This window comes from Epargyreus clarus, unplaced genomic scaffold (genome assembly GCF_041222505.1).
Source record: "Epargyreus clarus isolate Ecla_fem2 unplaced genomic scaffold, WU_Ecla_fem_2.2 ptg000033l, whole genome shotgun sequence".
Lineage (NCBI taxonomy): Eukaryota > Metazoa > Arthropoda > Insecta > Lepidoptera > Hesperiidae > Epargyreus > Epargyreus clarus.
The window spans coordinates 5,063,844-5,079,566 of record NW_027332238.1 but is presented as its reverse complement, the minus strand read 5'-3'; the positions used below and the strand labels follow the sequence as shown (position 1 = coordinate 5,079,566).

The window sequence follows — 15,723 nt, the reverse complement described above, 5'->3', positions numbered from 1 at the left end:
ACACAGCAGCGCTTGAATCTGCCGTTAATAGACAAACTTTGTCGACCATAGATAGGACTGAAATCCTATCTAGGATTGACTACACTCTATAGGCGACAGAGCCATACCAACAGGAAGGCAGCACGTTCTATTGACGTTCGTCAATCAATAACTGTCTCACAGCTGTGCACGGATCTCCTTTTAAGAATGAGAAGGATTAGGCCATAGTCCACCGCGCTGGAGAAGTGCGTATTGGTAGAATTCTCAGAGGTACCTTTAACATTATTTTTAAATCTCTCAGATGTGTATGTTTCCTTGCGATGTTTTTCTTCACCGTTAAATAAAGTGATAATTTATTTCTGATGCCCATTCGCCCATTACTAATAATCAATCTATCCAATCTTTTGTCTAGCAAAGATTGACATTTGACAATTTCAACTACCTAATAGAAACCTGTCACATTTCGATCTTTGGTCAAAATTTAACAGGATTAATAATTAATGAAGAAGATTAAGGAGGCACTTATGATGCGAATTGTTTTTCTCTCATAGATCGTGCCAAAAACCAATCCAGTTTGAAATGTAACTCGCGGGAAGTTATAACAGATACGCCCAAAGCAGATAACACAAAGATGGAACCAGATGTGAAAAAAGAAAAAGATACACCGGTCCAAAGAAAAGCAACCATAAAGACGGTTAAAACGAAGAATGACAAAGTTTACAAAGCTGTGACTTTTACTGAACAGAAACGTGTGAAGCCAACGGTTTTGGAAATCAATATGCCGAATATACAGGTAACTATAATTATATTGGTACATATATATTTACTTATACAGGTAACTATAATTGAAGGTGGTAGAACCCTTTGTGGTTCGACTCCGGCGGCACCACCGCCACACCTATTTCTACCTAATAACAGCAGTGTTAGGCGCTGCTGTGTTCCGGTTTGAAGGGTGTGGTAAGGGGGACATACTTTTCCGAGGCGTTACAGCTTAGTCCTCAGGGGTAGCGGCGCATCTGTGGCCGACCTCAGGTAGGAATATTTAATCTTATCAGGGGTTGATTACATATGACCATGGGCGGCAGTAACCACTTACCATCGGGTGCACTGCATGCTCGTCTGCTACTCCTATATTATAAAAAAAAATCTATAATTATCGTCTTATATATAAAATTCTCGTGTCACAAAGTTAGTTACCGTACTCCTCCGAAATGGTTTTACCGATTTTCACCAAATTTTATATGCATATTCAGTAGGTCTGAGAATCGGTTACTATCTATTTTTCGTACACCTAAGTGATAAGGGTTGTTCACCCTTAACATTTTTTTATTTATATGGAAACACAACGTTTGCCGGGTCAGCTAGTCTATATCTAAAATTTAACTTCTGTATGTTTGTGACCGCAAGACTCGAAAAGTAGTTAATGGATTAGTCTGATTTTTTTGCACAACCTTATATTTCTATTTGAGAATGCTTTCATATAGTTTTTATCTCGAAATTTAAGCCAGGGCTGGATTTGGAGGTTTGGGTGCAAGGAAGAAGGGTAGGTTTCTAATTATTTATTTACCAACTAAAACGAACAATATTTTCCGTTTGAGGCAGTATTTTTGGTAAAATTGCGGAAATGACAATTTGGAACAAGAATTAAAGTTGGTTACCCCTCGAAATTTGAATATATTTTTATCTCTTTTATGGGGGTCCGTTTCTTGTTAAGGTGGGGAAGTAGCCCCACGCTCTCCTTCTGTGGCGGTAGCTACTTTTACATATTTCCCTAAGCCATTCTAATAAAGCCTAATTAATTTAGATGTTAACTGAAGCTGAAATCGACGAGTAATGATGAATCAACGATTACGTCAACTTGATGACAGATGGCGCCACAATATATTGAATTTTTAACATTATTTCTACTTAATTAGAAACCAAAAATTATATAAAAATAAAAATTGCCCGGAATTACTATTTTTTAAGTCATGACTTGGTGTCCCTACAAAAATAGTTTAGCATCATGTTTCGATAATATTGTCAATTTGCAGGCAAAGAAAAAAGCTAAATTAGTCGACAAGAATCTAGAAACTCAAATACCTAACACACAATTACATAATAACAAATCCACAAGCAAGTTAAGTGTGAAAGAAAAACCGCATAACCGCCGAAATAGATTGACGGAGCGAACGAAACGCAAAAAGCTGAATAGATGCATCTCTTCGCCGGATAAGTTTAAAAAAGTAGAATCCCCGCCAACGGAAGTCGCGAAGTGGGCGCCATCTTGCATCAGTGCACATACGAAGCCGTATTACGAGGCATGGGTCAACACCACTCTTGCAGCCATTACTAAAATATCAAAAAAAGATAAATTATTTTTAGAAAAACAGAATATTATCAAAGCCTTCCAGAAATCGCTAGAACGAGCGGAATCCCCAGATTTAGTACACGAAGACTATGCGAATGAATCGTATACCGGGAAAATAAAAATTAAACACAAGAGTTTGAAAGGGAAACGGCAGCCATTAATCACACCGCTTTTGGACAAAAACTTTATGAAGATTTAAAACAAAACAGATTATTAAGACCCCCTGTCTAGAACAAAAAAATAATATTTTCCACCAGATGTCACTACTACTACAACTTAATATTATTACACGTCCTAGACTATTTTTTTAAGTTGCCAACGATAGATACAAAATAACACAGCCAAGAAATATTTTCAATGCTATATAGTTGAAGATTAATATTTTTATTATGCGTAATATTTAAATTAATTATGAATTCTGTGCCTGAACGTTTTTATTTTATCTTATTTCTAAATTTAGTAAAAATTAAGTTGATGTTAGTGAATATTTTATTATCAAATAAAGCATAGTAATTGTATTAATCGAACGTAATATTTATGTACAGTGATATGAAATAGCCCATATTTACATTTTGTTTGTAAGAGGATGTGTAATTTTTCAGGAAATAATTGAGATAAATATAAATATAGAAAAAAATGTTTTATTTCAGTTTATATTCTTCCTTCATACCCTCTAAAGCAAAACAGGCAGATGGCAGTAGGGTCGCTGAAAAAACTACAAAATTACACTTTCGATAGATTGCATGTTTGTTATAAAAAATGGTCTTTGCAATTATTTTCAAATAATCAGTAGCCAGTTTCACTAAAATACCTGGCCAAGGGTACCTACCATGCATAGCAAATTTTCGACGTTTTTATTTTACTATTGCCGTAATAGAAAAACATAGTCTGTGTCTAATTAATTACAATAAACTTATAAACCCTGAACCGTCTTAGTTTCTTGCATAAAGACCCATGACAGGAAGGGAATAGTAACCAGAAATGAAATAAAACAAATTCTATAAAATTCGTTTATTGCCAAGCGAATTCAATTACAAAAAAATCAACGCACAAAATAAAACATTTAACTTATAATTAAATCACAGGCTTATGCCGCCAGCCTTAATAATACTCCGTCAAAATTAACATTGGCCGAACATTGGAACGAAATTACTAAAAAGACTTAATTAAAATATACTATTTGTATATTTTCAATGTGATAGTTATCCAATGGCAGATTTACACAATTGCCGCCAGTAGGCCATTCAATTTGCCGCAACAACCGATCTCTTATTCGATACCACAGTTCAGTAGCACTACCATCAGTTTACAAAAGTATTACTCGCTAGCGACTGCGTAAAATAAATGTATGAAAAATTGTACAGCGCCTCTGGTGGTTACTCGTAGAACTAAAATCCGTAGTGGCGTAACTCGATACGTAAAAAACCTATCGAAATCAAATCGCTAGCGAATGTCATTATGATCTATTGCCATACAAATTCGGTCCCATGAGTCATTAATTTGACAGACGTTGTCAAGAAATGCCGTAACGATAGTAGTTATGTTATTCACTAGCAAAATGACAATAGTTTTCTATTTACAATTTCTATAGTGGCGTTTCTATGCCAACTCATGGTAGTGCTACAGGGCGGCTGATCGTGGGACTTTACAAATCACTATATAAATTGGTGTCATAAAAGAAACTACTACATACTTAGTAATTTTTGCCGCCCCCATTATATGAATAGCTCAGCATTAAGCAGGCGAAAATGGTCGTCCGAGATAAATTTGCCGCCCGTAGAATTTGCCGCATTATTCTTAAAACCGTTATTGCCGATTTAACCGAAGATTCATGATATTAATTCAAATTTATTTATACCCGAGTGCGGAAGGTAATGTTTTTTGGTACGGCTTGCAGCTAAGCTAACATAAGCTATATATTTAAACAGTCGGGTATTTAGTTCTATAATTTTTTGACCTTAATAAATTGATAATTATTTAGGGCAATACGCGTCGTATTCTTCACAGTGTTAAAAGATTTATTTATCATGAAATTATATACTATTTAGTTATCTCGTTCATGCTCCGACCATCTTTGATATTCTGCTATGCACACACTAATTTAAGTGACCATACGACTAAAATCTAAACGTTACCTTTGTACTCGACGTAAATTTGCTATGTGTAGACATTATATTGGTGTCCTTTCTTACACATAATTTATTTAGCAGAGATACAGCAAATAATTCGGCAAATACTGCCACACCAATATGCCTATGGAATACAACAAAAAGCCAAATATTTAGTTCCTCATTGTCTCACAATTTATATAACTGTAACATAAAAATAAAATTTAAATTCAAATATAAAACATAATTATAAACATAACAAAAACTTAAAAACAAAAATTCTCTTTCCGAAGAGCACAGAAATGAAAATAAGCATTTAATAAAACTCAAAAGTATTATTTGCAAAGTAATCATCGGTTATTAATAATCGATCTATCCTATGTTTTTCCTATCAAAGATCGAAAAATCTTTCATGCCTTAACTACATAATTGATTGTCATGAAATTTTGGACACGCGTTGTCTGGGGTTCAGAAAGGACATATCATCATCAACCCATTACTATCCCACTGCTGGGCACGGGTCTCCTCTCATAATGATAAGGATTAGCCCATAGTCCACCGCGCTGACCAAGTGCGTATTGGTAGACTTCACATACATTTGAGATTTTTTTTTATAAATCTCTCATGTATGCAGGTTTCCTCACGATGTTTTCCTTCACCGTTTAGCAAGTGATAATTAATTTCTAATACGCACATAACTTTGAAAAATCAGACGTGCCTGGGATTTGAACCTAGGACCCATCGATCTTAACCACTAGGCTATCACTGAAAAGGACATAGGGTACCTTTCATTCCCAAAAAGTACATGTAACGACGGAAAAATTGAAAAAGAAAACTAAATTTTTATCGTGACTAGGTTAAGGACAATGATAACAAATTATTTTAACAAAGGGCGATCTCCTGCCAGAGTAGATGAACATGCCCAGACGGCGGCCGTGCTCCGACTCCGTGCAAGTTGTTTGGAAAACTTCGATAGCGTGATTCAGAATACTGGTGGCGCCATCTCTTGAGAAGTAGCGAGAAGTCGCCACATTATCATATTGTCATTTGATCAAGAGAAGCCGCGGGTAAAAGCTATAGTTAACAATCAATTCTAGCTAGTTACAACCAATTTTTCAAAGCATATTTTAAGTAGGATACACAATTTTCTAAGAGGATACAAGTAACCAACAGTACAATCCGCGTAAAACTGCTAGTCCGCTCTGAATATAGAAATGAATCGCGTCGCCATAGCAAATTGTACGACTACACCTGCTCGCAACAACTTCAGAGCGGACTAGGAGCTTGACGATAAATATACCAAATTACACCTTAATAACATTATAATACGAAATATCACAAAAACTCGACATCTTTTAAAACAAAATAACATGTTAAAAATAGCATAGCATATAAAATTTGTAACAAAATCTACTTCTACAATTATTAAAATTTTTTTTGGGAACAGTTTTTTATATAATAAATACTAATGGTTATATATATTAGATCCATAAATTTTGTGACATAAAAAACTATCCCCCCTTTTTTGTCACACATTGTTACATTTTTGTAACACTCCCCCATTTAAAATGTAAAATATAATTATAGAAAAAGTGATAGAACTCTTTTGGATAACACTGAAGGTACCACCACCACATCTTAAAGTGGCTACTGCCGCCCATGGACATCTGTAATCAACGCCAGATAGGATTAGATATTCCTACCTGAGGTCGGCCACAGATGCGCCGCTACCCCTGAGGACTAAGCTGGAACGCCACGGAAAAGTCTGTCTCCCTTACCACACCCTTCAAACCGGAACACAGCAGCGCCTAACACTGTTGTTATTAGGTAGAAATAGGAAACAAATACATGTTAAGTTAGCCCTTATCACCATAGTAATAGGTGCTATATTGGCAGCGCAAGTGTTCTGTGCAATGTGGGGTGTTTTTTTTTCGTCACGAAACCTGCTAATTGACAAAAATACTCAATGTCCCGTTTTGAGCCAAAAATAAAATGGTCAGGTTACTTATACTAGACATTGTCAAATTTTGATCTTTTGTAAGTAAAAATGGACAGATTGATTATTAAAAATGGCGCTAAAGTATATGACATTTAAAGATAGTAGCAGTACCTATAGTAGTGTACTAATATTATTTTTGATTTAAGTAATATTTTTATGTTATGATTTTCAGATTTTGAAATATTTTTGATCTTTTAAAAGTGAGATATGGTGTATAGATAAAACCTTATTTAGACACGATCTTATCCCAAATTTTGGCAAGAAGTTTAAAACCCAAAAACTGAAGTTACACCAAAATATAAATTTCTGATTAAAATGCGGCAAATTCGAATTGGTGTACAGTTATCAAAAATTGTATATTCGAAATTCAGTTGAACACATTAGTTAAAATAATACAAATATCAAACATCAAATTTACTTTTACTATTTACTTGAATGTGGAGGCATATATTAGTAAAGATACTTCGCCGCCTTGAAATTGAATGAACCCACAAACGGCTTATTAGTATTTTTTTTTTTTAATTCTTGACAAATAAAAACATTTTTAGAGTACATTTACGAATAAATAACTATTACTGCGTAATTTACATAATAAATAAATAAATATTTCAAATATTTTAGGGATTTTTTAGCACGGAGACGTGGCAAAACTTTTTACGCAACTATTTCAATTCTCAAAACTGGGTACATTTTCTTGTTAGGAGTGAGTAATCTTTACTAATCTATGTGTGGAGGAAAATATTTTTCTAACACACGTCTGTTTGTGTTTGTATAATCCGCGTAAAACTGCTAGTCCGCTCTGAATATAGAAATGAATCGCGTCACCATAACAAATTGTATGACTACACCTGCTCGCAACAACTTCAGAGCTGACTAGCAGTTTGGCGCGGACTATAAGTCTTATTCTTTGGCAAACCCAACAGCCAAAAAATGGCTTTATAACAGATTTTATTATAGGAGGTTTCGTTGGTTTCGTATAAATTCTGAGAATAATATAAGTTATATTTATAAGTAGTTGGGCTCTATATTCTGTAATCGTCGTTAATACGAAGCTTGAATATTAACGATATCGCATTTTTATATTAGTACTTTAAAATAATAAGTCACTCAGTTGATTACTACAGTCCAAACATAGATGCAGTGGGGATGTCAAGTGGGGATGATATCATGGCGGCGCTCGAGTTAACAAAGAGCGGCATTCTGGTCAAAGACTTCAGCAAGAACAGTTTAATAATGGGAATATAGTTATAATACCTCTAATCACTAGTGTGTACCTAATTACGTGTAATTGTAATATCGTTACTCTGTACCGTATATGTGGCTATATTTATACATGACTACCTTCAAGAAGACTTTGATCACAATTCTTATATTCTACTATTGTACTAATACTACTAGTAATAATCTGAAGAAATTATTTGAGCATAATCTGGAACTAATGCTTAAAATTGATAAAAAGAATCTAAATTTCATAGCCCATTTTTGAGGCAAGTTTTAAGCTATAATTTATAAAATATCTAAAATTAAAAACCAGAAAGCTTGATCTCTATGCAGTATGTGTTGTGGTATAAATGGGAGATCAATGAAAATGGTAGCATATAAAAGCAGTAATAACGACCGGAGAGCTTGAGCTTTCTGTAGTAAGCACATGTATACATACAGATCAATGATAAATATTAAAGAATTTCTTACGGTATGGTGAGGATCCACAGTAACCTCTACCGGCCTGATACTCAGAGGGTTCTGGGTTCGATCCCTGGCCAGACAAATATCTGAATAATGAATTTGAACTTCTGTTCCGGGTCTGGGTGTTTGTGTATTCGTCTTTGTGTGTGTCCATAACACCCACACAGGGAATCATAGAGTGGGGTTGTGAGTGTAGAAAGTGTCTTTTTTACGTTTAAATTTTTCATTATTGGTCCATGAGTACTAAGGACTAATTCAGAATGTCTCAATGAAGCATTCCTCCTCATACTTCATATCTATAGTACACACAAATAATATCTAAACGTACATAAAACATCAGTCAATGGTAATAAACTTTACCGTATCCCGTTCTGTGTATGGGAGCGCTGAGAATGTTCTCTGTAGATTGTGTGTGAAGTTTAGAATAGCTATCTTCTTTGGCATCGCTACCATAACTGTATGACCGTCGTTTACTTCTTGCACATCTACGTCAAGTATTGGACACATTGAGAGTACCGGACAATCAGATCTTTCCATGAAGTTGTACTGTTTGATAGGTACAGCAGTAAATATGTCAAACTCTTCTAATGTGTACGGTTTATAGTATATACGTAAGACACCCAAGTTGGAACCAACGAAGACAACGTCCCCATATATCCGGGTTGTAACGATATCTTGTAACGGACCTTGTGGGATACTGTGGTTCAGCACGAACATCCATTGGAAGTATATTCTCCAATCGAGAAGCTCTAAGAGATTGTACTGATGCAGTATGTGCAGTAGATTTGAGGTAGGTCCGAGTGACGTTGCGAATGACAACTTAGAGTCAATTACAGTGTAAATTGTCCGTTCAAACGTTAGTAAATGGAGTCTATCGTTACTGTAGCCCATGGCAACGATGCTAGTCTCCGAATCAACGAGGAATTTGTTACGTAAGTTCTTCTTGTCCAGTCTACATATATATATCTCGTCGTTTATGCTAACATAATATAATGCGTGATCTAGGAGGAGAAATGTTTTAACTTCCTTAAATATGGTGCTTTTATTAGTAACCTTCCGTTTTACAGATAATTGTAGGTGGTAGTTCAGGATAGCGATGACGTCATCGTTCTCGGAGTATTTTAAACAGTCACCGGTCATTAGCGGTTTTAGAGGCTTTAGTGTTTCGATATCGTAGTAGACGATGGCATGACGCTTGTGAACGCTGATCACACCGTTCCGGAGGATAGTACAGTTTCGTATCTCGTCTTGGACGTCTGCCGCTGAGCAGAACTCGTCGCGGTTCTCGATAGCCTCTCCCAACCTCGCCCAGAGGCTCAGCGACCGGTAGATACTACACCAGTCCATGCCAACACGGCACTTCTTACGTGCGATCTTACATACGCTACTGAAGTCAACTTCACACTGCCTTTTCCAGAAAATATCACTACGGGACAACTCGTCGACTATTTCCCGCCATCTAGAACTTACTAAACGACACTTCAAAAGCTGTTTCACGGGTAAATACGCGAAGATTTGAAGGAAAATCTCGGGTGGAAGCGCATTTATCGAAAGTTGGTCCGGCATGTTGAATTGGTTTTGGTCCGTGGATTGATTTTGGGTGGCACTTCAGTGATCAGTTAAACAAATTTACGACGGGACATATTTAATTTTACGTTTTTGGATGAAATAATTTTGTCACAACATAACAGCCGAAATATATGTCACGTCATTTACGTTTTTATGACATTTGACATGTGAAACCAGCTGGTCCAGATAGCTTTTTTAAGTTACAATTGTTATTTAAAGATAAGTAATATCGCAAAGCCAATAAATAAGCACAAAACAACGTAAGCATAAATTATTTTACCAACTACAAAGTGCTAAATAACTAGGTATGTTGAAATTTTGATTGAATTTAAAAATAATTAATAAAGGTAAGATAAAGTCAAGCACCATTTATACAGTTCTTAAATAAATAAACGCATTAATTAAACTTATTTTATTGATCTGCTTTTAAAACTCAATGAAAATAATTTAGCAAAATAAGTGTTTTTGTCATAGAAGAGAAAAGCAAGTGTTTCATGGTTTTTGTAATAATATAGCCATTTATGAGAGAAAGGAACGTACAAAATTATTGCCAAGTGTCATTTTGACAGTTCAATAATAATTAAAATTTTTCAAATGTGAGCTTAACGTTTATATGGCATTGAAATTTTGAATCACAAAGTTTGTTTATCTCTCCTTTCTATCATCTCAGTGAAAACCATAATGACTGCTTTTAAAGCATTACGCGACGTTAGTAACACCTTCGAAAATGATTTACGTCGAGTTTCCAACGAGTTATTTACCGCGAAAATCAGTGAAACTTTTGAAGATAGTGTTGCGAAAAAATTACGCGATTTGACTTTATATACGTCTAAATTGAGGTTGTTACAAGCGAAGACAACAGCTGGTAAGCGTGTAAATGGTTTGATTTTTTGTATTCGACTGCAGAGGGCGATATTTTCCAGCATTATGTATGTATGTCTCATTCTTTGGCAAGCCCTACATCCCAAAGGGCTTGACGGATTTTTACATATGAGGCGTTGTTGGATTCATTTAAACATCGGGGTGAAACATATGTTATATTTTAAAGCGATCGAGGTGTTTCATTTTTTAGCAATTTTATATTGGCAGCACCTCTGTTTCACTTATTTCTGATTTGAAAGTGCTATTAAGTTGTATTTTATGAAGAGTCTTTTTATATTCTTATGACACATACATTGTCAACCCATTACTGCCCCACTATTGGGCAATTGAACCTAATGTTTGAACCCCGGACTCCTTGCTTGAGAGTCCAAATTACTACAATTATGCCTAACTGCCACTTATAAATCTTAATAATCCAAAATAATTCTAAATTCCAGCGTCACCACAAATAACAGAACAGCAGTACGACGAGCAATCAACCCTTGTCAACTACGGAGACACGGTGCAATGGAAGCTGATAGAGCAGCTAGTGGTGAAGACAATGACACAGTCGCAGGCCGTGAAGGAGCTGGTCACGGCTAGTGATAGCAGCTTGCAGCCTGACATGGTGGAGAGGAAAGAGTGAGTTGTATTTATTTGTTGACAGCTATGAGTGGTATAGTCCATGCCAAACTTCATGTTCGCTCTGAAGAAATATCTTTAGCATTAGCGCGCAGGTGTCAGTCACAGAGTAGAACCCTTTGTGGTTCGACTCCGGCGGCACCACCGCCACACCTATTTCTGCGTTTTAACACTGCTGTGTTCTGGTTTGAAGAACAACTACAAGCATATACTCTGTAGCAACGTAAGGACACACTAACTGCGGCTGTCCCCGCGGGCGAGAGCAGCCAATCGTCCCACTAATATATACTTATCAGCTTATATAATTAGCAGTTGCAACGCGATTAATTTCTATATTCGGAACGAACTAGTAGTTTTGGGAGATAGAGAAGGTACCCATGAAGGTGGTAGGTGAAGGTCCAGCTGCACCATTGTCACACCTATTCTTTCCGCCTAATAACAGCAGTGCTAAGCGCTGCTCTGTTCTGGTTTCAAGGGTGTGTAAGGGAGACATACTTTTTCGAGGTGTCCCAGCTTTGTCCTCAGTGGTTACATGATTACAGACATACTTGGTTGGGACGACTTACCATCAGGTGCACTGCACGCGTGAATGTTATTCTTAAATTAAGAAATTTAAATTGTAAATTATAATTTTATATAAAAATATACTATTCTAAATTCACAGAAAAATCATCGATCAGCTAACAAAGTTTAAAGAGAAAGAGATCCAACTCCGACATCTGGATGCAGTGCTAACAGAGAGGCAGGAACATCTGGATGCAGTTAGACGGGAGTGGGATGAGCAGCTCGGTCTCCTGAGGGATATGCAGGATGATGGTGTTGAAGCAAGCGATGATCATAGCAACCCTTTGACTAGGTATGGTGGCGAATTATTTTTAATGGACTTAAAAAAGGAGGTTCTGTATTTGAACGCTAGTCTGCTCTGAATATAGAAATGAATCACATCGCCATAGCAAATTGTCTGACTACACATAATTGCAACAACTTCAGAGTCTAACTTAGTCCTCAGGGGTAGCGGCGCATCTGTGACTGACCTTATGTAGAAACGAGCTTTTGCCCGTGACGTCGCTCGCGTTACGAAGTAATATTTTCATCCCTTATTTTATCCCCTTGGGGGTAGAATTGATCAAAATCTTTTCTTAGCGGATGCCTACGTCATAACATCTACCTGCATGCCAAATTTCAGCCTGATCCGTCCAGTGGTTTGGGCTGTGTGTTGATAGATTACTATGTCAGTCAGTCACCTTTGAGTTATATATATTTAGATCTGATCTTATCTGGGGTTGATTACAGATGTGCATGGGCGGCAGTAGCCTACCATCAGATGGACTGCATGCTCGTCTGCTACTTCTATATTAAAAAAAATATGTCAATTAGCGGTCGGGTAAATATACTTTATTTTATTGATTACAGCAAGTTGCAACAACTAGAAGGCAAGCTGAAGTTACTACGGGCTTTGCTAGCGAGATTGGCGACAGCTCGTGGCGATGGTTACGACTGGCTCGCTGACCCTCGACGGAGGCTGCGAGCGTTGCAGCTGGCGAGGCAGTAGTGGCCAGTTTGGACTAGAGATGTGCCGAGTCAGGTCGACTCGAGTCAGTACTCGAGTACTTACATAAACTCGCATACTCGAGTACTAATAAGCGATACTCGAGTACCAGTGATACTCGAATACTGACTCGGTACTCGTACACTGACTCCAGTCTTATGTTCCTTATATAGGCAAACGAGTGGATGCAGCAGACATTTTGTTTAGTGAGTGCCTGTTTGTCGTTTTTTTTTTTGTCTTCTGTGGACTGTGTGTTACAAAGTACTTGAGTACTTCATGCTAACTCGAGTACATTATGAATACTCTGGACTCGAGTACTGACTCGATTCTTTTTTATATGAGTACTAAAGTACTCGAATACTAAAAATGGTCAACTCGGCACACCATTCGTTTGGATCACTGAGTGTATGCACCGGAGAAGTGTTAGTGTTACATTTGGCTGCTGGACAATCTAGTGGGGAACAATCTGTAATATTTAGTGTGAGAAATAAGCATGTGGTGAGGCTCAAATGTATATGTATGTATTTGTCAATATTGCAATGTACCAAGTGCCTTTTATACAATAAATATGTTGTTGTAAAGAATTAGTTTTATTAATTAATGAAGTTTATGGATAACACTGTGTATAGAATCTTGTGTAAAGTGTGTGTGATGTATTTTGGCGAACTGTTGTATAATCAACATTAGTTCTTAAGAAATAATTCATAAGTACTTTTTTAAAACTCCTTGAAAATAAAAAAATTATATATATTTTTTTAGAAAATGATAAAATCTATCAAATCTATCTATTTTCTGTAAATGACTATAAAAACAGTTGTATGTTTATAAAATTTAGTTACCATATTTTGATCTATTTTTGTTATTAACTTTTGTCTTTAATGGTTTTACAACAAGAAGTTATAGAAAGTTATAGATAATTCAATTTGAGACTGTTATTCTTCCAAATTTTCTATGCGACAAATAGTTTGCTGCTAGAGTGTAAGAACTGAAAACCTTTTTCCAAATGGTGGCAGAGGGACCAGAGCGACCTAACAAACTTGGATTTAGCTTCACAATAACCGACCTTGACATCCAAAAAACATAATAAGCAGTTTATGACCATGTAACGGCTAGATCTTGCAGCTTCAAAGCATTCGGAAGAAACCATAATCGATTAACTTTCATATAATGAAAACCTAGAATTACCAGAACTAATTATTTAACCCTTTGGCTCAATTTACGTTGCCGCGGAATGGAAGGGAAGCGAATTTTTGCAAACAAATTCTGCATAGCATAATGAACTTTATGTCAATCTTTATGTTAAAAAAAGGTTGCGCGTGTTCCGGGGAATCCTCGCGCATTCTCGAGAATTCCCTAAACAACTGTTGGCGCCGTCTGTGAATTTTGTCACAATTGACAAAGTTCATTATGCTATGCAGAATTTGTTTGCAAAAATTCGCTTCCCTTCCATTCCGCGGCAATGTAAATTGAGCCTTTTTCATCATAACAATAATAAAATAATCAAGACTTTGTTTCTTAGTGGATGATAAAACAAAAAAAAAATACAGTTTACGAGCGATGCTTTATTTAACCTTCTAACATGAATAAATGTTTCAATTACACTAGAATTTATATTCTTTTCTCCTTTTTATTAAATATTTAGATGATTATAGTAGATATGCAATATGTAGTTACATTGCATTCCCTCTAATTCCAAATGAGATAAAGGTGATTTTCCCAACACATACCCATAGTCGTGAATCATTCCAAAACATTATGTTAGTTGAGTCATCATCATCATCAGCAACCCGTGCTGGGCACGGGTCTCCTCTCATAATGAGAAGGATTAGGCCATAGTCCACCGCGCTGGCCAAGTGCGTATTGGTAGACTTCACATACCCGTCGATATTCTTTTTTCAAATCTCTCAGGTATGCAGGTTTCCTCACGATGTTTTCCTTCACCGTTTAGCAAGTGATAATTAATTTGTAATACGCACATAACTTTGAAAAATCAGAGGTGCGTGCCTGGGATTTGAACCTCAGACCCTCGATTGAGAGGCGGAGTTTCTTAACCACTAGGCTATCACTGCCATTTGAGTTAGTTGAGTATCTAAATAAAACAACATTTATTATTACATGTTTATTGGTAGTAAAAAATAACCTCTTACAGTTTTCTAAATATCAGCAGAAGTATATTGGCGAACTTCAAATATAACTTATTTCAATAAGAAAATAATATTCAAAATACATGTAAGTAATATAAATGTTTGACACTTACAAAATTAATTTATTTGTGAACGAATGCGAATATTGTATTAAAATCTCTATTGAAACAAGTTATAATTGATAGGAATAACTATTAACAAAGGAATTTTGTTTTCATACATTTCGGTACAATTACAAAAACTTTGTATGTATAGTCCGCGTAAAACTGCTAGTCCGCTCTGAATATAGAAATAAATCGCGCCGCCATAGCAAATTGTATGACTACACCTGCTCGCAACAACTTCAGAGCCTACAAGCAGTTTTGCGCGAACTATAGTATGTTAATGTTAATGAAAATAATAATAAATTGCCACACATTTATGTAAGTTGGTAACTAAGTGGTACTGGAGACAGTGGAGACACAAGCAGCAGCATAAGCAACCACTGTCTTCGGTGCACCTTTTTTATAATAATGGAGTAGCAGACGAGCACGCCACTCCACCTGATGGTAAGTGGCTACTGCCGCTCATGGACATCTGCAATCAACCCCAGATAGGATTACTTGTGGATATCCCGAGGTTAGCCACAGACGCGCCGCTACCCTTGATGTCTAGCCTGGAACGCCTCGGAAAAATATGTCTGCCTTACAAACCCTTCAAACCAAAACACACGAGGCGCTTAACAATGTTATAAGGCAGAAATAGGTGTAGCGGTGGTGCCGCCGGAGTTGAACCACAAAGGGTTCTATCACCTTCAAACCTCGTAAGGGGGATGTAGTTACGTTGGCATAAGGAAC

General features: G+C 36.4%; 2 protein-coding genes across 2 annotated transcripts; one reads left to right on the top strand and one right to left on the bottom strand.

Annotated features, from left to right (window-relative positions):
* Positions 1 to 4,149: 4,149 nt before the first annotated feature.
* LOC140755426 (uncharacterized) lies at positions 4,150 to 9,868 on the bottom strand. Its single transcript, XM_073090632.1, has one exon. The coding sequence runs from the start codon at positions 9,686 to 9,688 to the stop codon at positions 8,459 to 8,461; it is 1,230 nt and encodes a 409-aa protein (XP_072946733.1). The 5' UTR covers positions 9,689 to 9,868; the 3' UTR covers positions 4,150 to 8,458.
* A 403-nt stretch (positions 9,869 to 10,271) lies between these two features.
* LOC140755391 (uncharacterized) lies at positions 10,272 to 13,318 on the top strand. The gene is made up of 4 exons (XM_073090587.1): positions 10,272 to 10,556; positions 11,011 to 11,194; positions 11,859 to 12,050; positions 12,608 to 13,318. The coding sequence occupies exons 1-4, from the start codon at positions 10,373 to 10,375 to the stop codon at positions 12,744 to 12,746; spliced, it is 699 nt and encodes a 232-aa protein (XP_072946688.1). The 5' UTR covers positions 10,272 to 10,372; the 3' UTR covers positions 12,747 to 13,318.
* Positions 13,319 to 15,723: the final 2,405 nt, after the last annotated feature.